Genomic DNA, 26,083 nt, shown 5'->3' with positions numbered 1-26,083 from the left:
GCATGGACATTTTTAAAAAGAAATTGAAGACCTACTTATTTTATCAAGCTTTCGGAGTTTGATTAGGTCAACTGTGAGTGACTGATGGCATGATTTTCTTGATGTTATGTTTGGTTGTTATTTTATGTTTGTATTAATTTTATAATTATCTACTATTTATGGACAGCACTTTGGTCCATTTTTATGGTTTTGAAAGTGCCTTACAAATAAAAATTGAGTTGAGTTGAGTTTAAAGCTCCTGGAATAAAGTGCACAAGTCATACGGACACTTTTATGACCATTTTATTGGTCTTTTTGTTATTTTGGCACTTGACAGCCCTCTAGTTCCATGGAAGAATATCATTTGGGTTAAAGCAACTTTTTGGCAAAAAATCTCCAGGAATTATTTCCCTTTAAATCTGTACCCAAAATGCAATATATGTAGGCAGGAGTGTATTTCCAAATCCAGCTACTCTCTTTGTGGCTTCCAGGAGACCTCAACTGCAAAACTGAAATTGAAAACATATTAAAGAAAGAGTATGAAAGGTGTCAGAATCACTCAAATAAAATGAAATAAAATTAAACTCACCTGCACATCTCTCAGTATCCTTTCATGATTGTTGCTGCTTTGTACGCTGTAGCAGTGACATCATTTATAAATGTGTCCTTGTTCATCCCTTGCTGCAAAAGAATTAAAGGTCAAAACTATAAATACAAGAGTATTGTTGTCCTTTCAAAATGACACACAAGATCATCACAATTAGCAGTGTGAAAGCTCTCAGGAGCAAATACATGTCGTGGTTCTTCTGTGAATCACTGCTTCATAATCACGTGTTCACACATGCCTGTCTGAGCGCCTGAGGCTCATGGCAGTTCAAGTCAGCCACAGTGGATCTGAACGCATCACTACAGCTTGTCAGTAGGTTAAAAAACGTTTCAAAATTGCATCAACGACATGACATTTTCAATTAATTAATCAATCAAACTTGTCAATATTTGCTGAAAAAATCCCTCCAATTGAGATTGTTCAAAAGAACATCTCAGTAGAGAGCAACATTTTTTTTAGCAGCGTTGTTTCCGTAAGTATTTTCTCCATTCATTTCTCCCATAGGGATTCCAAAATAGTCTTCATTAAAGCGTTATAAGCCATGAACTAAGCCAATCAGCTACGAGGTGAATCACAACACTACAAAATTTGATTTGAAGCAAAAAAGTATTTGAAATCGGACGAAAATACAAAGATACCAGACTGTGTACTTAAAGGCCCACTGAAGTGTCTTGGAACGCGCATTATTCAATGTATTGACGTAATTTCAACTGAAACAGGAAGACAGGGCAGGATATATCAAACAGCCCCGCCCCTTTCTTTAAAATAGCCAATAGCGTTTCATTTATATCATAGCTCGGCCAGAGCCGCTGAGCTCGGTAAAGCTTTGGTTTCCTTCTAATCTCTAATCGTTTCTCCTCCTAATCTCCTCTATGTCGCTTTAAAATACAGCATTCTGTGCAGAATTCAAATCCGATACGTTTTGTGGTCTGCGCCAACTAGCACATGATCCACTCGTGTCTCTGGACCGGAGCAGACTGTGCTCGCACTGCGGCAGTTTACATGACACTAACGTGAAAACGGACTTCATTCGCGTCAATGGAAAGCATATTTACACCATCCCTATTCCCTATATAGTGCACTATGTGCCATTCACCATATAGAAACTAGTAAATGACCGATTGGCAGCTCCAGCGTCTGTTTATAGTGTAGGAGGGGGCGGGACTTCAGATTCTGGAGAGCATTTGATTGGACAGAAGATTTGATGAGAAGCTGAAGTGCGTGGTGATGTCATGAAAATCTGTGATCCATTTTAGCGGAAGTGAGAGACTGCAAATTTTGAATGCTTATATCTCCTAAAAGCGAATTTTGTCATTGTTTTGGAACACACCAGCTTATTCATCACCTTAAGGCTAACATATTAATACTAAAAGCTAAAAAACGTCTCGGTTGCTTATGTAATCCTCGTTCCCTGAAAGAGGGAATGTAGACGTACGTCAGTAGTGACCGACGAATTGGGATATTGCCAGAGAGCCCTATCAGCTTCGAGTGAACTAAAACAAGCCAATGGAATTGGTGTGCGATATTTGCATAATGCGCTCCGCCCCCGCCAGGTGGGTATAAATACGGAAGCGGATGCAATCGCACTCTGTTTTTCGCTGAGGAGACAACCTTACGTCTGCCCTACAGCGAGGGGACAGGAACTGTGGCGACGGGACGTACGTCTCTGTTCCCTCCTTCAGGGAACGAGGGTTACATACGTAACTGAGACGTTCCCTTTCAGTTGGTCATGTTCGACGTACGTCAGTAGTGACCGACGAATTGGGATCCCAAATAAAGCGCCACAGTTACTGACCCCTTCCAGCGCCCAGCGTAAGCTCCAGCCACCTGGCGCACCTGGGGGTCGGAGAAGGGGGCGAGCTTACACTGAGAGAGTCTACTGCCGTTCCCCAAGACCCACTACAGCAATCTCCGTGCGGAGAACAGGTGCATTTTCCAGGGACACGTGAGTGTAATGGACACCCCTGAACACCGGGGGACGCCGGGCGAACTGAATCGCATAGCTGAGTCTGATGGTACGAATGAGCCAGCGGGACGGGCTGGGAAGCGCTAACCACGCTCCCAGACTCCGAGCCAGCGGGACCAAAGGCACTACAGACGTGGGGCAGTGAGGCAGAGTGCTGGGATCCGACTCAGACGGCATAGCGGCCCGAAGTGGGGTCGGACTCTGTGAGGTGACAGTGTGTATGGGAGACGGCACAAGAGAGACGGCCTTGACAAACACGCTGGGACCTGCTGGCGAAGTGAGAGGGGGCTGAGAGTGGTGAGGCGGGGCCTCGCCATGCCCTCTTGGGACCTGGAGGATTGGGAAACAGCTCTTTTTGTGAAAAAGAGGGTACCACTGGACTCCGGAGAGCCAGCGGCGGGACGAGACAAGACACAAACTCCTCCGGGGAAGGGAGAGATGCGGGCATCATCTCCCAAAGAGCTGAATTCCTCTCCTCCAGGTCGCCCATCTCAGGACCGCTTCCTCGTTCTCTTGCCACCTGGCTTGGCTGGGTTCTGAGTGGGCTGGGCGCCGCGTCCGCGACCGGCTCCCTGCTGTCTGGCGGGTGGAGGCCGCTGCTTGGCCGACTTAGCAGGGGCGGAGGACGACGCAGGCGGGTGCCCTCGGCAACAAGTAGGCTGAGGCTGTGCGGCCGGCGGTGGGGTGGAGGCAGCACGTGTTTGATCACCTCAGCCTGCTTCTGTGCGGCCGAGAACTGCTGGGCAAAGCTCTCGACCGCGTATAGGCGGCGTTGCTGGACTACGAGGGTAGCCATCGCTTGACCGTCACCTTTGTCGCCCGGAGGGAAAGGTCAGTGGCGGCGCGCAGCTCCCCCAGAAGCTGTTGGTTAAGACCACCCTGGGGCATGTCCATGAGCGCTTTGGCCTGATAGACCTGTAAAAGGGCCATGGCATGCAGGGCGGAGGCGGCCTGTCCGCAGGCTCTGTAAGCTTTCTCGTTCAAGCTTGACGAGAATTTAGAGGCCCAGGATGGGAGACGCGGTTCACCGCGCCAGCCGGCGGCCGTTGGACACAACTGCATCGCAATGGACCGCTCGACTGGGGGGATCCCAGCATACCCCTTGGCCTCCCCGCAATCCAGGGTGGTGAAGGCGGAGGAGGGGCCAGGCCTGGCACGAACGCTATAGGGCATCCTCCAAGACCTGGTCACCTCCTCATGCACCTCCGGGAAGAATGGTACCAGGGGCGGGGTGCTGAGGACCAGCGTGGGCCGCCCCGAGAAACCAATCATCCAACCGAGAAGGTTCGGGACGCGGTGGAGGATTTCACATGAGCCCGACCTTCTCGGCGGCCCGGGAAAGCATAGCCGTCAACTCGGGATCAGGCTCGGGCAACGCTACAGTCCCAGAGGGAGGCAGAGCAGCAGAGTCTTCATCTCCCGAGGACTCCCGATCGACATCTCCCGATCGACATCTGCTCATCCGCAGGTGCACCGAAGGAAAAGGATGACCCATTTATTAAAATGACCCAGTTCAAAAGTTTGTGAACCATTGATTCTTAATACTGTGTGTGGTTACCTGAATGATCTACGACTGTTTTTTTTTTTTGTTGTGTGATGGTTGTTCATGAGTCCCTTGTTTGTTCTGAACAGTTAAACTGAGCTCTGTTCTTCAGAAAAAATCTCCAGGTCCCAAAAATTCTTCAGTTTTCCACCATCTTTTGCATATTTGAACCCTTTACAACAGTGACTGAATGATTTTGATATCTTTTCACATGGAGGACAACTGAGGGACTCAAACACAACTATTAAAAAAGGTTCAAACATTCCCTGATGCTTCAGAAGGAAACATGATGCATTAAGAGTTGGGGGGTGAAAACTTTTGAACAGGATGAAGAGGTCCAAATTTTTCTTATTTCGCTTGAATATCATTTTTTTTTCATTTAGTACTGCACTTCGGAAGCAACAGAAAATACTTGCATGTTTCCCGGAAGACAAATTAAATACAATTTACCTTGATCTTCAAATTCCAAATGTTTTCACCCCCCATCTATTAGTGCATCATGTTTTTTTCTGAAGCATCAGTGAATGTTTGAACCTTTTTTAAAAGTTGTGTTTGAGTCCCTCAGTTGTCCTCAGTGTGAAAAGACGGATCTCAAAATCATTCAGTCACTGCTGTAAAGAGTTCAAATATGCAAAAAATGCTGGAAAACTGAAGAATCTGCAGGACCTGGAGATTTTTTCTGAAGAACGGAGCTCAGTTTAACTGCTCAGGACAAACAAGGTACTCATGAATAACCATCACAAAACAAAAAAAAAAACAGTCGTAGATCATCCAGGTAACCACACACAGTATTGAGAATCAATGGTTCACATACTTATGAATGGGGTTATTTTAATAAATTCAGCTATTTTTTTTGTCTTGTGGATTAAATGTAAACATCTTTTAGCTAAAATATCTTACTCAGGACAGTACTAAATAAAAAATAACATGTATTTTGTATTATCTCCCTTATTTTGTTAAAATTATTAACATTTTCACAGATTCTGCAAGTAGTTCACATACTTTTTCATGCAACTGTATATATATATATTTTTTTTTAATATAAAGTATTTTTCCACAATTAATTATAATAGTATTTTCGTGCTATGACCACAGGGGCGGAAAATTTCTAGCGATTAATGCTAAGGAGGACAAGACCCAGAAGCGCTGGTCTAATTCATGTGGTATATGTTTGAATATCTTTGTGTGTATATGAGTGGGAGTCGGAGGGGTGACATTGGTAGGAGTGCATTGTGTAATAAGGCGGTTGCCTCGCCCATGCCTTCAAAACTAATAGGCAGATAATGAACTCGTCTCCCTGGATTCCTGTCTTGTCTCTTCCAGGGTTGGGTGGAGTACAAGTCAGGGCCTGGAAGAGTGTGTATGTGAGAGTCTTATCTGATGTGTAAACCAGCATGCAGACAGAAAGATGGAGCATAGCCTGGGTTTTTTTTTTTTTCCTTACCTCAAAGCAGGAAAAAAAAGAAAAAAAAAAAATAGAAGGCGCCACATGTGTGTACACACCCTTTCACACCCTTCCACACCCTCCTTTCTCTGAATCAAGATATTGCTTCCACTTTCTTTGCCTTCACATCTCGTATCCTCTCAGAATGAAGAATAGTTATGAAAATATCCCATTATGCTTCCTTTGAAATTGTCATTAACCAAGACAGGTCTCTGTGTTTGTATCTACAGTGAAGTTCCACAGAAGTTCCAAATAATTGTGAAATGCATCATGCAATGATTAGAGGTTTGCTTTCCAATTGTATTACTTAATTGACCCTTCGCTGGCAGTTTGATTGACAAGGGATCTAACCAATCATAACCCAGAATCCGCCATTTTGTCCGACAAAGCAGTCAGGAGTTAGAAGATTAACCTCGGTGGACTTGAACTTGAAAAATGGTGTGTACTGTCTTTCCGTGTTTGAAACAACATTCCTTCTCATAATCATTCATGCTTATTTGACGCTATAAATTAACTAGTAGGAAGAGATGATCGGTTCACGAGCTGCTTGAGCTGAGGCGCTACAGCAATTTGTCACGACACATCAAAGAGCCACAAAACGTTTTTTATAGTTCAAATTTCTTTAAAAAGAACACAGTTTGAAAGCTGGGACTTTGTTTAATATCATAAGTAACCTGTTCTGTTTTGTCTGTTGACGTGTTGTCAGTGTCATCTTTGCTCCTCGATGTATTTTACACTGCGTGTGGCGTGACACCATGGCTTGTCGGACAAAGCAACAGTAACTAAGGGGGTCGGGTCTTTGCAAAGGGTCAATTAAAAGGGTGAATCTCATAAAATCTTTCAAAAACACATTTGAGTCATAATTCACTCCAGAATCAGAAGACGTGAGAAATTACATTTTGCATAAATACTATAATAATTCCTATACATATTTCCAATGGAAATGTTTTCGGGTTTCCGCTTCATTGGTGTCAATGAATTTATAGCGCCCACCTGCATCCAATCAAAATAAAATGTCTACTGTAAATATTCTAATATTTATGTGCGATTACTACAAAATATAATTTCTACATAGTAGCATAGTAAATGATCAAAATATTCATTAATATGTCTTATTTTGACTGCTTTACAAATACAACACATACCATAATACTTTACTATTTATATAAATTACTGTATATACCTATTATGATTAATATGTTTGTTTGTTTTTAATGACAGTGACGAGAATGAAATTTTACACTAATGAGAATATAATAATTAAATAAATAAGTATATATGCAATATTATACATGCATATACATAGTATATACAACATTTATTATAATTTCTTCTCTCTCTCTCTCTCTCTATATATATATTTTATTATAAATACTGCATAATATATGCATATATTCAATCAAATTAAAATTAATCATGTTAAATTTAAATTAAATGTATGTATGACAACATTACAATGCACAGTGTGAAAAGTGTGGTTATTCTTTTTTAGATTTGCTAAAGATTACATTAAAATATCATTAAATTATAAGTCTTTAAATAGATTATATTTTTTTGTACTGTAGAATAAATTTTAGTGAGCATTAGAGGTCAGAAAAGCTTATTTGAAAGTAAAAATCGAGGAATGAGCACAATTAAATATCCAATAATTTAATTAAATAATTTAGTTATATACCAATAAATAAATAAATAAAAAACTATATTAATAAATAATAATAATAATAATCTAATATATATATATATATATATGCAATATTTATAATATATGCGTAAGCAATTTTTATTAGAATGTCTTGTAATTATATTATTATAAGAAATTAATATGTGTTGCAGTCTTACCTTTTTCAGCACATTCTGGATGTCTTTTTGTCCCCACATACTCCAGAGAAGAACTGCAGCAGCTTTTCTGGCTGTCTCGTATAATCTGCAAGCGAGAGAGAAACTTAGAAGTGTATCTGCTAATACATATCAAATTCTTACGGATGAGTACCTGTCATCCATGGGTGAATATCACACAACTTATCATTGTTATAGAGTCATTTGTCATTTCTTTCCTCCTGAATCTCCAACCAGAAGCTTGTTGCTAATGTTTGCTAATGCCATCATTTCACCATCATACATGTATTTTTTACTTTGATAATACTTACACATTTGTACTCAGCAAGCTCAGAGAGTCAATGAGTTTTGAGTTCAACACCTTCTTGCCACTCTCAGGATCTGCCAGCATGAGTGTGTGCATCACACGGCACGCTGTAGCGATGGAGCTGTCCGATTCAACCATTTTCGGGGTCACAGCCAAGAGCACAGAGCTGACTTTGGGAAGAACTTCCTTGGCTGTGGTTGACAAGAACATCATGAACGTTAGCAATGTAATGCTGTTCAAGTGCAGAACAGTGATATTGCAGTCTGTACGTTCATTGGTGACCCGTAAGTTTGATGTTCTGGCTTTTTTCCATTGGAGGAGGAAAACATATATTAAGTAAGTGGCCTTGATATGAATTGCCTGTATATTGCTATAAATAAATAATAAAACCCGAGAGTCAAAGCGGCACTACGTCATGAAAGATCGTGAGGGCTTGGGGTTCCATTTGAGACAGGGCCAATCAGTTTATCCTTCATTCTAACTTCTTTTGCTTCACGTAACTAACGGTAAAAATATGTTTCTATTAAATACAGCACAATGCTACTTAATCATAAATAACACACTCTGTATTTTGTATGTAAATAAAATTCAAAAACTGTATTTGAAATTAATAAGGTTCAATAAATAAATACTGATACAAAAAAAACGTAAGAAATTATATTTATTTATGACTAATTTTATTTGATGCACACAGCTGCGTGCTGTTTTGGATTCGTGTTGAAGAGCCGTTAACAAAGTAATCTATTCTCTCTCTTAAAATAAGCGGGTGTAAATGTCAGCATTATCATATATGTCTAAAGCAGGGGTTTTCACATTGTGAAGTGCACGAGCATGAGCATGTCAGGGGAGCCGCGGAGTAGGGCTGAGCAATATGACGATGTCAATCGGATGAGATTTTTCTATATAGTTTATCTGTATGTAAATATATCCATGCAGAGCAGGACTCCCTAAACATGATAGAGCAGAAAAGAAACATGGATGAATGAGAAGAAAGAGCGGGATGTGCTTGATGATGAGTTATTAAAAGCACAATAAACCATGACAGAGAACTAAATTTGGTACTGACAGGCGGCTTTCTGTGGCGCACATCACGCACGAGTGCTGAATTCAGTTCACTTTCATGACTTATTGTGCTTGAACGGTCAAATACACACATTTATGTGTCAAAATGCCCATCTTGGTGAGTATTCATGTAAACACAATAAATTATGTCTAAAGTGAAAGTAAACAGTTTGGGCGAAATTGTCATTATATTGGATCCATGCATAAGGTCTTAAAGTGACAGCAACTTTATATAATGTTAATCAAACAACAAAAGAAAAAGAAAATAATTTACTGATCTTGACTGAATATCTTCCATAGCTTTATCAAGAATCTGTGCGTATGTATTGTAATTCATACAGCACAGTTCATACTACGCAGTTTAATTGGGGCCAATGTGTATTTGACTTTGAAAATCCCTGGGCTAAAGGACTGAAGTCTGTCAAGTAAAACAAGAGCTTATTGATGCAGATCAGTCAGTCTGCTATTTTATTTCAACCGGTACTTCTGGTTGGAGGCTTCCGAAAATATTTAGTTTGTACGTACAGTTAAGTTTCAAATAAATGTAATGTGCAACATAAAAATATTTAGTAGTGCAGTAGTTATCAAGCACACTCTCATTGACCTTCTTCGTCCTTTAGTGTTAGGAATTCAGTGACACGTCTAATTGAAAAGAACTATCTGAACAAACGGATTAGCTATAATGACCTGGAGTCTTAAACAAGTGTTTTCTAGGTGTGTCACTGCTGTCAATACAGTCTGTTCTTGCGGTCTGTTGCTCCACAGCCGCACACAAACTGCAGCACAGAAATTATGTCAATGACACTCTGTAATAGTTCCTCTTTAGTAGTGGCGTTTAAGTGTTCAAAAAGACTTTTACCCATAGTACTCCGTAGAGATGTCACCCTAGACATGTTGCCCACTAAGGACATGGCGGTCTTCTGTAGGCCAGAGTTTGCAGAATTCAGCAGGGGGGAAATGACAGACAGGCCTTGCTGCTTCTGTATGATGCTTTGGCTCATCACAGTGGACAACTGCGTGGAGGTCCAATCAAAATAAAAGTTTAACAACTTTTCCTCAAGCAGAGCATTTGCAGGAGCTTTAAAATCAAACTTAAAGGTGCAGTAAGTGATTTCTGAGAAATGCTGCTGAAAGTGGATCGGAAAGAGCATTACAACACACTTGTAGCCAATCAGCAGTAAGGGGTGTGTCCACTCATGATGGGGGAGGAGAGAGAGAGAGAGTGAGCTAATCAGCAGTAGAGGGTGTGTCCACTCATGATGGGAGAAGAGAGTGAGCCAATCAGCAGTAGGGGCGTGTCCACTCATGATGGGGGAGGAGAGAGACTGAGCCAATCAGCAGTATAGGGTGTGTCGAAAACGGACGCTGAGGTTGCATTGTTTCTTCTCCAGATGTGAGTAACATTGGTTTTGAGTGTGTGCTGCTGGCGACTAACAAACTTTTGCTTGTATACTCTTGTGTATGTTAATTTTTTGTAATTCCTTGTCGTTCATTCATCTTCGCTTTATTTTGCGCAAAGCTTTATTTTAGTTCACTTCTGCTATGATAAAGAGACATCCTCTCTTTCATTGCGTGTTTGTACATTTTGGAGGCGAAGCAATGAAGGGATGGGCGTGTTTGTTTGGGCTGATTTAAAATATCAAGTGTTCAACAATGATTCTCAGGAATCACTTACTGCACCTTTAAGGCTTTTTAAGACCCTTTTATGACCTGCACAATTAAAATGAATACCATATGGGCAATGTTTATTGTAACATAATAAACCTCTGGTGCTCTTCAGTCATTTTTGACTGAAAAAATTTATTTTACATTTGTACTTTTTTTTTTTTTTTTAAGAATTACCTCATATTTTACTTCATCAGAATAGTACGAAACTTGGTAAAGTTTTTGGCACTTGTGAACACACACACACACAATCACACACACACACACATATCATGGGTATGATTCGGAAAGGTTAAATGGTCCTGAAGAATATAGTCATACTTGTGCTTCTCGTGGTCAAAAATGAATGCATTGGAATTGAATGGGAGACGAAATACAGAGCACGAATTTGGTACTGCGCCCAAATAAAATCTTACTGAAAGCTAATTTTTTGAGATATCAAGCTCAAATTTGGAACACAAATTGTTTTTCTTAAAGTTTTAGAGTAAAATGTGTTTTGGAAAATATATAATTTCATATAAAATTTGAAAATAGTATTTTTGTGCATTTTTTCATAGCAATAAATGTAAAACTTTTTTTAAGTTCACTTTTTAAAAATAAATCACTTCAGCGATAATCTACCAAGAGTCGTCTTTAAAAAGAGACCAAGCTTAAGTCTGTGCTCCAAAGCATTCAAGCTTTATGACAGTTTAAGTCTATGCTCAAAAGATGAAAAAGGGATGAAATTACACTAGTTTGCAGGTATGATATAATCACCATAAAGTAAACATTGTCATAATTCATCAACAGTAAATTATAAGCAATTGCTTGGCAAACGTGCAGTATTGATTGATTGTGAACTGCGCTGACACTGTGTGCCTGTAGAACCTGCAACAGTGCTGCGTTTTTACTTTGAGATGTGCAGTGCTCATATTTATATATTATTAAAACATAGCCTTTTGAAGTGTAATAATCACATTAAGTATAAGTACATACAGGGCTCTTTGAAGCAGTGAGGTTCTGCAGAGCTCCACAGCATGCCTCCAGAATGGCCTCTTTCTGACTGGAGCCCAGCAGAGTCAGGTACAGCTGCAGGGACTTTCGGTGGTACAACCATTTCACTCCTTCAGGCTCACCCTCCTCCATGGCTGGGAAGCTGAACTTCTGATCACAAAAAGGAGTGTGAATGTATTGTATTTTAAACACTTAACAACTTAAATCTATCTCAACTACTGTGTGATTAATGATGAAATAAAACTTTTTTATGAATGACATGATTTTCTAAGTTGGTTTAGGGTATAGTGTTGTTTGGTGCAGGTCTACCAGCATATCAATGGCCCTGTTTCCACCTGGTAATAAGACGCATTTTGGTCGACTGGATCACAAGTGGACAAGGCTAAATACAGTTGTAAATGGGGTCTAAAACATTTTGAGCTTGTCCACTTTCTAACACTTCAAGAAGTAATTGAAAATACATTAGACTGGATTGCTTTCGTAGTGTAAATGCTCATGTAGTTGAATGTGTTCAAACAGCAACAAAAGACACCTACTGACCTAATGCGTAAACATTATGGGAAGCGCGCTACCCAGATGGGATTTAAACTTTGTCAGCTGAAGACTCAAGTTTGGTTTGAAGATGGAAAATGTACAATGTTCTCTCACCATTCCTGATTTCTAACACACACTTCCAGCGTTCGGCCGGTCTTGTGGCCGTCTGAGAAGAAACGAAAGCTACTGCTCTCTGTATGTTTTTCTGTCGTGTCCGGTCGCGTTCATATGTAAATTGCGTGAGCTTATTTCGTCCATTAGATAGAAAAATCTGTAAAAATCCTATACATTTACCCGCCCATAGACACTCCCCTCGAAGAAATCAGGACAGAAGTGGTTGAAAGTGGAGACAAATTGAAACACCAGGTGTAAACGGGAATGCGTCTCCCTCATCTACTTGTGATCCGACTGACCAAAACACTTCTTAATACCAGGTGTAAACAGGGCCTATGGCAATGACCAGAAGGTATTGCTAGTTGGAGGACTAGTTCCCAGTTAGTCAGTCATGTTCGACGTTAAGTCAACTGAATGACGTATTGAGATCCCAACACATCATTCAGTCAGTTGACGTAACGTCTCTGTTCCCTTTTTCAGGGAACAAGGATTACATTAGTAACTGAGACATTCACCCAAAACTGAAAATTCTCTGTCATCATTTAAGTGTTCACACCAAGAACGATAAGTGTAAAGATAAATATGACGATAACTATTTTAGCAGGACTGCATTCACTATTTTAGCAGGACTGCATCCACTTTTAGACATACACTCGCAAACTTCCCTTAGCACTTTCTCTCGGGGGAATCCCCATCACCATTTTGAAGCGCATTCAACTTCGTCAAGTGTGCGATGGAAGTTTATTGGACTCCAGGGGTTTATTGGAAACCCCTGGTCTACACAATATGTAAGATTCCAAGTGATCAAGGGCTTAGAGCAGGGATGGGCAAACTCGGTCCTGGAGGGCCACTCTCCTGCAGAGTTTAGCTCCAACCCTGATTAAACTCACCTGCCTGTAGCCTTCTAGCAAACCTGAACAAAGCCAGTAGATGACAAGCCTGCAACCATTAGCCAAAAAAACTAAATGCTAACGCTGCAGCTGCCAGTACACAGGAAAGGAGGCCAGAGGCTGTTTTTTTTAGAATGGATGTCAATGGAGAAGAGGCTTCACTACACTGAATAAACCGCTTTTGTAAGGAAACAGCTTATCTTTTAATGAATTGACTGGCTGTCTGTTTTACACTAAACAATACATTTGTTGGGAACGATATGTAGACTTTACTATGATAAAAAGGTTATTTTATAAGAGAAGGCAGAGTAGGGAATGTCGCGACAGGTAGGGCTCATTTACAGCATTAACATAGTATTTAATAGTAATATTGAGTGATATTGTATATTGTCTAAAGAAAGTAGAAAATACCGATGTTTTCTTTCTTTGGCTTTCAGGTTTTACCAGTTATGATAAGACTTGAATGGTAATGACTATTAAAACTGCATGTATGCACATGATGCTGATATTATGCATTTTAATGAATAAAGAGAAAATGAATAATTTATTGTGTTATATTGTATGTTGTATTCTTTCTATCGCTGCCAGGTTAGTCATGTGTCGTAATGATTTATGACTGCTGTGTAAAACAATACATATAATTAATGAATTAAATATGTATTAAAATACTAACAAGTTTTAATGTATTCTTAAATGCGGTTTAATGTGCCATGCAGTGAACTTTTCAGCTAACTGAAGCTTTTTTTCACTCAGTAAAGCATATTACACAAACAATGCAGTCCTACTGTATGTTTACTACTGATATAACACCAAATATAGAACATTTATTCACAAGACCAGCGCACTAATCCACAAGAAACTGATAACTGTTAACTGTAACTGACTGTCATAAAACTTTGAACGGCGGGCACAGACGTCACTGCCATTATACGACAGGCTGAGAGGTGCCGCATGTTATCCAAGTTAGCCGTTACGCTTTCTCCAATGGTAAGAAATAGGGACCCTCTCATCTCCCTATAATAAGACAATCTCTGACCTGAAGACATTGATTAGCTGGTTCAGGTGTGTTTGCTTAGGGTTGGAGCTAAACTCTGCAGGACAGTGGCCCTCCAGGACTGAGTTTGCCCACCATGACTTGTGTTCCATTTAAACACATTTCAAGGGTTCCGCCAGTAATGGGCGCTCATGCAACGTAAGTGAAGTACGTCTGAGTGAATGAGACGGAAGGAAGGGCATCAAAAATTGGACTTAAACGCCCAGTTTGTCACAGTCACATGGACTTTCAGTTTGTTTGTTTTCATCTGTCACGTGTTCCTTTGTTCTAGTTTCCCACCACAATCTGTAACCATGGACACTAATCACATTCATCACAGCTGTTCGTCATTTGAGTTAATCAATCAGTGTATTTAAGTTCCTGTTTCTGTTCAGTATGTGGTCGGGTGTCGTTTGTGTCTACACTGATGTATGTTCCTGTCTGTTCCTGTATTCTCCTGTTGGATTTTCAAGTAAAAGACTTATTTGACTCTTATCTCCTCATCGTGTGTTTAATACACTGGTGGAATTGTAACACAGTTTTGTCGCCTGTTGCTTTAAATGCTCAAACCCTTTAAAACAGGATGGATTCTAATTGGCTGTCAATTTTTTTTAATTTTTTTTATTGTTCATCAGCTGAGGGGTAAAAAAAAAAAGAGTTGTGAAAGTGTATCCAACAATATTGTTTCTCGGTACCGTTATAGTTCTGATGTGGACTCTGCTATTCTTTTACATTTAGAATGGTTTTTAGAACTATATCTTTATCGTTATCGTCCTTGGTGTGGGCGGTCCTTTACTCACACTCAAAAACATACAATGTCACACGATGAGCTTTGTGTGAATGAATTTATTCAAGAATCAGACTGACTCAATGAACCGCTTATCCCCTCATTTTCAGTGAATAACAACATAAATTTTAGCCTGTTTCTCACACAAAACTATTCTGTGACTTTACAAAGTTTAGAAAGTCAGACGCGTTTGGAATGTACATTAATAATGAGAGTTTCATTTCTGGGTGAACTAATCCAGCCTACAAGTGACCAGCATTTGAAACATACTGCATGTTAGTTGTTTTATCAGGAACAGCTTGTACCTTTTGAGTCTTGGTGCTCCTGGGGCTGAAGAGGCTGTTTTTGTTCATGTTCTCATTTGGGCTCCCATCAGGGATAGAGAACTGTGTGAAGTGTTCAGGAGCCTCTTTCTCCAGCTGGTAGCTCAAGTTATGGAGTATGCAGACACAGTTTTCCACTGACTGCTCCCCGCATCACGTAAACAAAGAGAACCAGGACACAAAAGTCACTTTCAGCTTGTTGCGCTACATTTTTTGGCAATATTTTGGAGTTTTCTGGTTGAAGTTAAAATTCTATGAATATCCTTGACCCTATAAAGCCTGTTGTATCATATTTGATATGCAGAAAAAGGCCTATAAATTTTCAACATGATTAAAAACTGCTGAAAAACCTGTTGTGCTTTATTTATTACATTCCTTCTGTCCTCTGATTGATAGTTTTCTTAGCAAGTAAAAGTATAATTTTGTATAAAAACGTCTCCCTTCAGATCATGGCTCACGTGTATTTTTGCTGTGGAAACTTTACTGATTTTTATAAAGTAAACATAAGAATAACTTTTAAATTGTTAGTAATATTTCAAGACAATTACTGGACTGAAACAACTTAGGTTTACTTGATTATCCATACATTTTTGTTAGTAAAATCATGTTAAAATGTATTAAATATGTATCAAATATGATCCACTGTTTATTTGTAAATCAGTGATTTACATTACAAGCTATCAGAATTTGATCTTACTTATCTTTTTGGCCATAAAAATATCAGCAACTGCACCAAATTGCACATTTTTGCTCAGTTTGGGCCTGAATAAAACTGATGTGTGTGTGTGTGTTTTTGTTTTTTTTTGTTTTTTGTCCTCGAAGACCTATTTAATAAAACAAATTACCTTGCAGCTCTATTAAAATTCACAGCGAATGGCCAAAAGTTTGTGGACAGCCCCTTTTAATAAACCGTTTTGGTTAGAGCCATTAATTCCCTCTTATCATTTTGCATGTACATTTATTCATTTTAGATGTTAAATGAATTTTAGAGAACCTTGTGCTTCCAACTTTGGGGCATCGTTTTTGGTGTCCACATATTTTTCCATGTAGTGTAAGAGCTTGCAGATCATGCAGCAAAAATGAAAGCATGATAACCTTATCATCTGACTCTCCTCTTTCCACCTGAGTCTGAACATAAGTCATGAGAGAGTCGATAAGTCGCGTGCAGTTCCTCATAGATATCCTCTCCTTTTCGCTAGCACAGCTGAGGTTTCTGTGAGAGCACAAACAAAACTTATCATTAAAACAGACATTACTTTTGCTAATTATCCTTGGAAAACAACACACTTGAACACAGTGATTATATGTGTGCCAGTCTGTGGTGTCACAGTTCTCAGTCCAACCCAAGTAAGTAAACATCTTGTGATATGCCTCTGATAAGGAACAAAATAGGTAATTAATTATACAACGTTGGTATGAAAACATGCACGACACAAATCGACAGCTCAGAGAAATCTGTTGTCGATGGGCACAGATGAATTATAAGACATCACACAGACTAAACTAACTGCAGGTGGTTTAGTGTTTCTAAGCCGCTGCACATGTGAGGAATTATTGTGTGTTAACAAAAAAGAATGAACCGATTCTGAACTGCATGAAACAAGTCATCAGTCATTCCAGTCTTACTTCCTGCCTGAATCTATGTTTGTAACTAATTTGCATAATGTCAGCCTATGGTCTTCCGTGAACAACATCTACTTTGAACCTCAAACACTGCAGTTGTAGCTGGGACTGGAAGAATTTGATTCCCATTCAGTCAGTCACGTTCAAGTTACATCGATACTGATGTAATGGGGTCTCGCCTGGGAGCCAAATAACCTCCAAGTGGTACAAAATAAGCCAATGGAAATTGGCCAGTGAGATTTACATGCCGAGTCACACCCACCCAGCATATACCGGTATAAATACGACCGGCATACTCACTTCATTCATACTTTTGCTTCAGAGCTGAGCGGTTGTACAGCGATCACTCTTTCCAATTTACCTCTATTGAGAGTAAATTTCTGAGCAAATAACAGCAATTTTAATTGCTATCAGTAGAACACTCCGAAAACAGCAATTTTAATTGCTACTTTGCTTGCAGCTAGTCGTGGGATCTCTCTGCCGGTGTAATGGTGCATTCCAGCGGTATTTGCATCCAGCTTGTTGTGCACACAGTGCAGCATTCACCCTCCTCAGCATGTCATGTGCCGGTGAGCTGACAGCGCATTGCCACTGCAACCCAGCGCATCATTCGGCACTCCGGATGAGGATCAAATGTTGATAGCTGCATCGGTGAGAGGGCTATCGTCCTCTGGAGAGGAAAATGACGCTGAGCTTCCCACTTCGGCGGTGTTTGCTCATGCTGAATCGGATTCAGAGTTGATATTGACAGCTATGCTTTCCCGGGCCGCAGCGTGCTCAGATTCATTCTGAGCGATCACAGCTGGACTATTGGTTCTGGGCTTTCTTCCCGGAAGTGCATAAAGAGCTTTGTCAGAATGGAGGTACATTAGTGCCAAATTCTGTTCAAAGTTTTTCCTCTCTCACTACCCTCAACTGAGGGGTGATCAGGGGGTTCATGGGGGTTTCTCAGGTGGACTGTGCAAGCAGCGCTCCGTCCCAGCTCAGCCTCGCTACAGCTTCCCAGCCTGTCCCATTGGCCCATTCGGACAGTCAGACTCAGCTACTTGATTCAGTTCGCCAGGCGGTCCCCCAGGTTCAGCGGTGTCCTGTTTGCCTCATGGCAGATGAGGACACCCCTGTCCTGCGAGTGGAGATTGCGTTCCTGCTGCTGAAGGACGTAATAGAGCCTGTCCCTCCAGCCGAGAGTTGTTCCTCTGTCCTTCATCATACCCAAGATAGCGGTGGGTTATGGCCAATCTTGGCTCTGCGTGTCTTGAATTGGGCCCTTCACAAGCTCCCGTTCAAGATGCTCACGTAGGAATGCATCCTTATATGTGTTCACCCCAGGATTGGTTTGCAGCTATTGACCTGAAGGACACGTACTCTCATTTACCTCGACACAGACAGTTCTTACGCTCTGCTTTGAGGGTTGAGCATAACAGTACAAGGTCCTCCCCTATTTAGGCTGTCCCTGTTTCCCCACGTCTTACCAAAGTCACGGAGGCTGCCCTTACCCGCTCAGGGCGGTGGACATTTGCATCTTGAACTATCTTGGCGACTGACCCCTTCTGGCTCACTCTCGAGATCAGTCATGCGAACACAGGGACCTGGTGCTCAGGCACCTCACCCATCTGGGGCTTCGGGTCAACTGGGAAAAGAGCAAGCTCTCCTCTGTGCAGAGCACCTCTTTTCTCTGTATGGAGATGGACTCGGTCAGAGTGATGGCGCGTCTCACCATCGAGCACACACAGTTGGTGCTGAACTGCCTGAATACGTTCAGGCGGAAAACAGCGGTTCCACTGAAACAGTTTCAGAGGCTCCTGGCATATGGCATCCACGGCCGTGGTTAAGCCGCTTGGATTAATGCATATGAGACTGCTTGAGCACTGGCTATACAGATGAGTCCCGAGATGAGCATGGTGCCATGGCACACTCCGTGTGGCCATCACACCGAGCTGTCGCCGACATTCAACCCGTGGTTGCCTTTCTATGGGCCAGAGTGCCCTTAGAACAAGTGTCCAGGCATGTTGTCATGACAGATGCCTCCACCACCAGCTGGGGTGCCGTATGCAATGGGCATGCTGCCTTGGGCTCCTGGACAGGACTCTGACTGCAGTGGCATATCAATTGCCTCGAGTTGCTAACAGTACTCCTTGCCCTGTGCCGGTTTCAACAGCTTGAGTCAGTTGAGCTTAAAAAGCTGTCTTTGAAGACAGCGCTCCTGACCATGCTCGCTTCCTTCAAGAGGGTGGGGGGCCTGCAAGTATTTTCGGTCAGTGAATCATCCCTAGAATTCGGGTCGCCTTGTCTCACATCATCCTGAGTCCCTGGCTTGGATACGTTCCCAAAGTTCCCACTTCTCCCTTTTAGGACCAGGTGGTGAACTTGCAAGCACTGTCCCTGGAGGAAGCTGAGTTCTGTTTGTGCTCTGTATGATTACGTGGACTACACAAAGAGCTTCAGAAGCTCAGAGCAGCTCTTTGTCTGCTTTGGAGGTCATTACCCTGCGGGTAATCCCATATGTGTAGTGTCCACGGTACAGTTTCCCTGATGGTAAACCGGTGTCTTTCCCTGGGCGACTCTGCTCAGCCCTGTCTCTGTGCCAGTAGCCTTCCTCCCTGGTTAGGTAGGACCTACCTCAGAGATCTGTAGTACTGCCCCACGGGTCAGTCCATATGTGTACTTCCACACATTACCTCCCTTCGGGCAGGGTGTGGTCTCCGTACCGTTTCCCTCCATTTGGACTTCCCTAGCGTTTTGGTCATGGCTGAAAAGGTTTTTTTGGGTTTCGAAGCATTCTTCTCTGGGGTAGGAACAGCAGCTTCGACCATCCCCATCCCCCATTTTCCATAGTGACCCCATTACATCAGTATCAACGTAACATCGAACGTGACTGACTGAATGGGAAAGTCTAGGTTACTATTGTAACCAGTTACGTTACGTCCCCTTGCCATAGCCCTGAACCAACGCTGAATGGCCAGGATCCCTTTCTCAGCTCCTCAGCAAAATATGAATGAAGTGAGTATGCCGGTCCTATTTATACCCATATGTGCTGGGTGGGTGTTACTCGGTTTGTTGGCTCATTTGTACCACTTGAAGGTGACTGGGCTCCCAGGCGAGACCCCATTACGTCAGTATCGACGTAATGTCTCCATTCCCTCCTTCAGGGAACGGGGGTTACATTAGTAACCTAGACGCTCATGTTGTTGACATGTTTTCTGCACTGCGGAAGCAAATCCTCTTTACATGCACTTCCAAAGCACTCGTGCACGAATAAGTAAGGTAAAACCAATGCCATCAGTACTGTTCGTATCACTGTCTATCAATTGCTGAGGAAGATCCGGAGCTGAAATTCAGATATGGTAATAGGCATTTTGTTTCCGACACATGCTGTAAGCGGTAGACCAATCACAGCAGACTGAGCCATCTGACCAATCAGAACAGAGTAGACCAATTACAACAGACTGGGCCATCTGACCAATCAGAACAGAGTAGATCAATCACAACAGACCGGGCCATCTGACCAATCACAGCAGAGTAGGCCAATCACAACAGACTGGACCATTTGACCGATCAGATCAGAGTAGACCAATCACAACAGACTGGGCCATCTGACCAATTAGAGCAAAGTAGACCAATCACAACAGACTGGGCCATCTGACCAATCAGAGCAGAGTAGACCAATCACAACAGACTGGGCCATCTGACCAATCAGAGCAGAGTAGACCAATCACAACAGACTGAGCCATCTGACCAATCAGAGCAGAGTAGACCAACCACAACAGACTGGGCCATCTGACCAATCAGAGCAGAGTAGAACAATCATAACAGATTAGGTCATCTGACCAATCAGAGCAGAGCAGGTTTGCAGAAAGGAGGGGTTTAGAGAGACTGAATCGTTTATCGAACTGTTTTAGACACTGTGAAAAAAGAGATCACGCTGGAATGTATATTATGAGAAAATATACTTTTTTGAGCTTGTATGCATATAAACCTATTGTAGGAGACCTTTAAAACAAAATTAGAAACCTTTAAAATAGCATAATAAGGGCACTTTAAAACACTTAAAATATTATTCTTTTCATCATCCGTTCAGATATCACATGCTCTTGGACTCAACAGTCAGTTTCTCTAGAGGACTCAAACAGAGCAACTCTCACCTTAAACAGCCAGTGGTGTTGTAGAAGACCTCAGGATCAATGTGTTTGTTGGTGTTGCTGTCAGTCCAAAAGTTGAATGGCACCACAATGCTTTCTGTAAGCATGGGCAGGGCATTCCTGATCAGCTCTGGCTTCAGCGCATCAGCCGAGGACAGATTCCACAACAGACCTGAACAGATCCGACATCAAAGTATACTGTATACTTTGTATACTATACACATTGTATTTTCTTTCTAAATAGCTTTTGATAAACACATTAATATCAAAAAACAAACTAACATCACTTTCTTTAATTTTTACAATAAAGGACACCGTTTACATACAATATGATGAGGTCATACAACAACAAATGACACACGACACATTAAAATGTTGAAGCACAGGAAAGAGTCGAGTGAGAGTGGCACGTCTTACCAGTAAGTTGTTTCTGGGTTTCTGTTACATTGGTGTTTCTGAGTAAGGTCAGAATGGCTTCTAGTCCTTCACAACTTTCCACCTCAAGTTTGATTTCATTTTCTTTAAAAACCACGTTGCGCAGTGCAGCGGCGGCTGTCTGTTGCAGCTGTGAATTGTCACTTTTCAGCAACTGTACAAGAGCAGGAATCCCTCCTATCCGCCAAACCTTTTAGTGATACCAAACAACACTTGTTATTTAAATTATCTAAAATCACTTTTTATAATTTATTAGTGCATTATTTAAATATCATTATATAAATTCATAAGTATATTTAAGACGGAAAGATGGACGGATAGACAGACAGATATACACTGATCAGCCACAACATTAAAACCGCCTGCCTAATATCATGTAGTTCCCTTTCGTGGGAACTATCGACGCTACGTCGAATGACGTGATGGGAAGCCTCTGCGTGATTGCGTCGTGAAGCACTTCTGTATCCAACCAATGATGAGACGAGACGTCAGAGGCGGGTGACGTCACGGACCAGGAAACTATAAAGCATACCCAGAACAAAGAACGCTAGCTTCTGTTGTCTTCAGCAAGCGCTCTCTGTATCTTGTGTGTCTTATTTAGTGTTGTCTGTCCCGTTTTTCTGCTCACAGTGATCTCTTCGTCTGAGGACAAGAGTTTCAAAAGCACTCACAAGACACGATATATATATATATATATAATGGCGGAAAAAATGAATAAGCAGCAGTTCATCAAGTGTGTGCCTCCCTGCACGCGATTCATCTCGGGTGGGGACACACACGAGATGTGTGTTGTTTGCCTGGGAGTCGAGCATGCACAGGCAGCTCTCGAGGGGGCTGTCTGTGTACACTGCGAGCGGCTCACTCTCAGAGTATTAAGATCACGCCGCGCGCTCTTTGAGGAGGGTGCCGCGGCGAGTGTTCCCCGCGGATCTGGTCCCGCTGCTGCTGAGGCACAGCGGAGGCTGCATTCGTGGGGATCACAAATGGATCTGGTAGAGGGGGGAGAGACGGGCTCTGCCTTATCTCTCCCCTTACCTGCCAGACCCAGTGTCTCTCCTTTGGCGGTGGAAGCACGCGCTGCGGTTTCTTCCCCCCGGAGGGAGACACCGACGCTTAACATATCTTCCTCTGAGGAGGTTGACGTGGTGAGCGTCGAGGCTGGAGATGAGGACCCGCCATCCTCGTCTCCAGCTTATGAGGAGCTGCTGGAGGTAGTAACCAGGGCAGTCGATAAGCTAAAAATAGACTGGCCCGCGGAGAGAAGCGAAACGAAACCAAAAAGCAAGCTTGATGAGCGCTTTCTCCCCGCACGGTCACTACCCCAGCGTCGGGGTCTGCCGTTCTTTCCCGACCTCCACACCGAGGTGTCGAGGTCGTGGAATAGACCTGTGCAATATCGTGTGTTCAGCCCCCAAACATCCACATATAGTAACATCGTGGGGCTGAAACACCACGGCTATGGGGCGATGCCTCGGGTCGAAGAGACGCTTGCGAGCTATCTCTCGCCCGAGTCTGCATCGTCCCTTAAGACCCCGACATTGCCCACTAAGCCATTAAAGACAACATCGGGCTTGGTGGGCAAGGCTTATTCGGCAGCAGGTCAGGCTGCAGCTTGCCTTCATACAATGTCCATTCTGCAAGCTTACCAGGCTGATCTGCTGGGTGAAATAGATGAAAGCGGGGAAGCGACATTTGAGACCATACAGGAGCTCAGGAGGGCGACAGATCTAGCTCTCCGGGCCACCAAGGAGACGGCCAAATCAATTGGCCGCTCTATGGCAGCCTTGGTGGCCACAGAGAGGCACTTATGGCTCAATTTGTCAGATATAAAGGAGAAAGATAAGAACATCCTCATGGATGCGCCGCTGTCTCCTGTGGGCCTATTCGGCGACGCAGTGTCATCTGTCGTCGATAGGTTCCAGGAGACACGTAAACAATCAGCGGCCTTCCAGAGATTCCTTCCCCGCCGTATTCATCCCCCTGGGGCTGCTGAGCGGGAGCAGCCTCAGCCGATAGCCGGCTCCTCGGCGCACAGAGCGCAACAGAAGGCCAGTGTGGCCACCCGTGCTCCCCCGCAGAGAGCTTGGGGACCGGGGCGGCCAGCACAGGCGAAGTCTTCCGGGGGTAGGGCGGATCTGAGGACCGTCATTATTTCCCGGAAGGCTTCAAAAAAGAAGTCCTGACGCCAGCTGTCCGGGACTTACGAGGGCAGCCCCTCCCGGAGAGGTTCGGGTATTAAAAAATCTGGTACCTGTTCCCCTTCGGCGCCCTCAGGGGGCCGTTCTGCCAACCCTGCCACCCAGTGTGCGTCAGGGCGCAGCGGCCTCCACCGATCCTCCAAGGAGGGTCGGTCATCACTTGATTCGTTTGTCTGCCGGTGCGCCGTGTCAGACCAACGAGCCAAGTGCTCAAAAAACATCAGAGGCCAGTCTCGAGAGACTGGTTCCCTTAGTAGAATTTATGGAAGAATGGAAACGTCTCCCGAACATTTCGAAATGGGTGCTGCTCATTGTAGAACAGGGTTACAAAATACAGTTTGGCTCTCGGCCGCCCGGGTTCAACGGGGTTCTTCCAACAGTGGTGACCCCAGAGCAGTCTCTGATTATGGAACAAGAGGTTATGACACTCTTGCAAAAAGGAGCTATAGAAAGGGTTCCTCCTCCTCCAAGCAAGCTGTCAGGGTTTTACAGCCGCTACTTCATTGTTCCAAAGAAGGATGGAGGATTACGTCCGATCATAGATTTACGTGTGCTAAATCGATCTGTACAAAAGTTAAAGTTCAAAATGCTTACACTCAAACAGATTATCCCACAGATCAGGTCCGAGGACTGGTTTGTGGCGATAGACCTGAAAGACGCATACTTTCATGTATCCATCCATCCTCATCACAGGAAGTTCCTCAGGTTTGCTTTCGGGGGCGAAGCTTACCAATACAAGGTTCTTCCCTTCGGCCTATCTTTATCACCCCGCACGTTCACGAAGTGCGTGGATGCAGCTCTGGCTCCGTTGAGACTCCAGGGCATCCGCGTGCTGAACTATATCGACGATTGGTTGATATTAGCTCAAACAGAACGATTGGCAGTTCAACATCGAGATGTTGTTCTGTCGCACATGAAGAAGCTTGGGCTGAGGCTCAACGCCAAGAAAAGTGTGCTGGTCCCGAATCAAATTACCAACTACTTAGGGGTAGTGTGGGACTCTACCACGATGCAGGCATATCTATCCCCTGCTCGTGTGAGTTCCATTCTCGGGGCCGTGAAAGGGGTGAAGTTAGGCCAGTCACTCACTGTAAAACAGTTTCAGAGACTGTTGGGTCTTATGGCAGCTGCGTCCAACGTGGTAACTTTTGGCCTTCTGCACATGAGGCCCTTACAGTGGTGGCTCAGGACCAGGGGGTTTTCTCCGAGGGGAAATCCTTTTCGCATGATCAAAGTCACGCGGCGATGCCTTCGTGCTCTGGTCATGTGGAAAAAGCCTTGGTTCCTGTCCCAGGGACCCGTGTTGGGGACTTCTCGTCGTCGTGTAATGCTTACGACGGATGCTTCCCTCACGGGCTGGGGGGCGATCATGAGTGGTCGCTCGGCTCAGGGTTTATGGGAGGACCATCAGCTCTCCTGGCACATAAATCGGCTGGAGATGATGGCGGTATTTCTTGCATTGAAACACTTCCTCCCAGACCTGAGGGACCATCACGTGTTGGTCCGCACGGACAACACGACGGTGGTCTCATATATCAACCATCAGGGGGGTCTGCGGTCTCGCCGACTTTGCAACTTGGCCCGTCGGATCCTCCTGTGGGCCCAGGGAAAGCTCCTCTCATTGAAAGCAGCATATATTCCAGGGCATCAAAATGTGGGAGCGGACGCCCTGTCGAGGCAGGCGCCGACGCCCGGGGAATGGAGACTCCACACCGAGGTGGTGGAGCTCATCTGGAAAAGATTTGGTCAAGCGGAAGTAGACCTATTTGCTTCGGGAGAGTCAACCCAGTGCCCACTGTGGTACTCCCTAACGTACCCAGCACCTCTGGGGCTGGACGCTATGCTACAGACGTGGCCGAGTTCTGGAAAAAGTACGCCAGGAAGGGGTCAGCCTAATACTGGTGGCTCCGTACTGGCCGACCAGGATATGGTTTGCGGACCTAATGTCCCTGTTAGACGGCTCTCCATTGGAGCTTCCTCTCAGGCAGGATCTCCTGTCTCAGGCGGGCGGCACAATACTCCATCCCCGCCCAGAACTATGGAAACTGTGGGCCTGGCCTCTGAGGGGGCAAGGCTCATAGAGGCTGGTCTCCCAACCGAGGTTGTGGAGACCATCCTTCACTCCAGAGCTCCCTCCACAAGGAAGCTATATGCATATAAATGGAAGTTGTTTTCTACTTGGTGTAGCCAACGAAATACGGACCCTGTCCAGTCATCTGTTAGCCTTGTGCTTCAGTTCCTTCAAGAAAAATTCTCGGAAGGATTATCTACTTCAACATTGAAGGTTTACGTAGCAGCTATCTCGGCTTATCATGCTCCGGTAGGGGGTTGCTCGGTGGGTCGAGACCCTCTTGTCATACGCTTCCTCCGTGGCACGCTGAGGCTGAGGCCTGCAGTGCGCACAAGAACTCCAGCCTGGGACTTGGCTATAGTGCTAGAGGGGCTAGCTGAGGCTCCCTTCGAACCACTAGAAAAGGTGTCAGGGAAATTCCTCACTCTAAAAACGATATTTCTTCTGGCAATCTCGTCTCTTAAAAGAATAGGAGATTTACAAGCACTGTCAGTTGCTCCTTCGTGTCTGGAATTTGCGCCTGGTATGGTTAAG

At 43.6% G+C, this 26,083-nt stretch overlaps 1 protein-coding gene across 2 annotated transcripts in view; it reads right to left on the bottom strand.

Annotated features, from left to right (window-relative positions):
* Positions 1-266: 266 nt before the first annotated feature.
* Positions 267-26,083, bottom strand: part of LOC127505261 (plakophilin-1) — a 44,650-nt gene continuing 18,833 nt past the window's right edge. Inside the window, exons 5-14 of one of the 2 annotated variants that reach the window (XM_051880701.1) lie at positions 21,263-21,470; positions 20,849-21,017; positions 16,179-16,296; positions 15,066-15,224; positions 11,385-11,549; positions 9,604-9,757; positions 7,687-7,873; positions 7,379-7,463; positions 569-660; positions 267-488 (exon numbers count right to left, since the gene is read on the bottom strand). In XM_051880701.1, the coding sequence (XP_051736661.1) occupies positions 580-660; positions 7,379-7,463; positions 7,687-7,873; positions 9,604-9,757; positions 11,385-11,549; positions 15,066-15,224; positions 16,179-16,296; positions 20,849-21,017; positions 21,263-21,470 (1,326 nt within the window). In that variant the 3' untranslated portion in view covers positions 267-488; positions 569-579. Of the gene's footprint in view, positions 489-568; positions 661-7,378; positions 7,464-7,686; positions 7,874-9,603; positions 9,758-11,384; positions 11,553-15,065; positions 15,225-16,178; positions 16,297-20,848; positions 21,018-21,262; positions 21,471-26,083 lie in introns of both variants that reach the window. The other variant, XM_051880700.1, reaches the window with a different exon arrangement.

The sequence above is a fragment of the Ctenopharyngodon idella genome, chromosome 22 (assembly GCF_019924925.1).
Source record: "Ctenopharyngodon idella isolate HZGC_01 chromosome 22, HZGC01, whole genome shotgun sequence".
NCBI lineage: Eukaryota > Metazoa > Chordata > Actinopteri > Cypriniformes > Xenocyprididae > Ctenopharyngodon > Ctenopharyngodon idella.
Note: the sequence above shows the minus strand (reverse complement) of the source record. Positions and strands in the feature narration are given on the sequence as shown.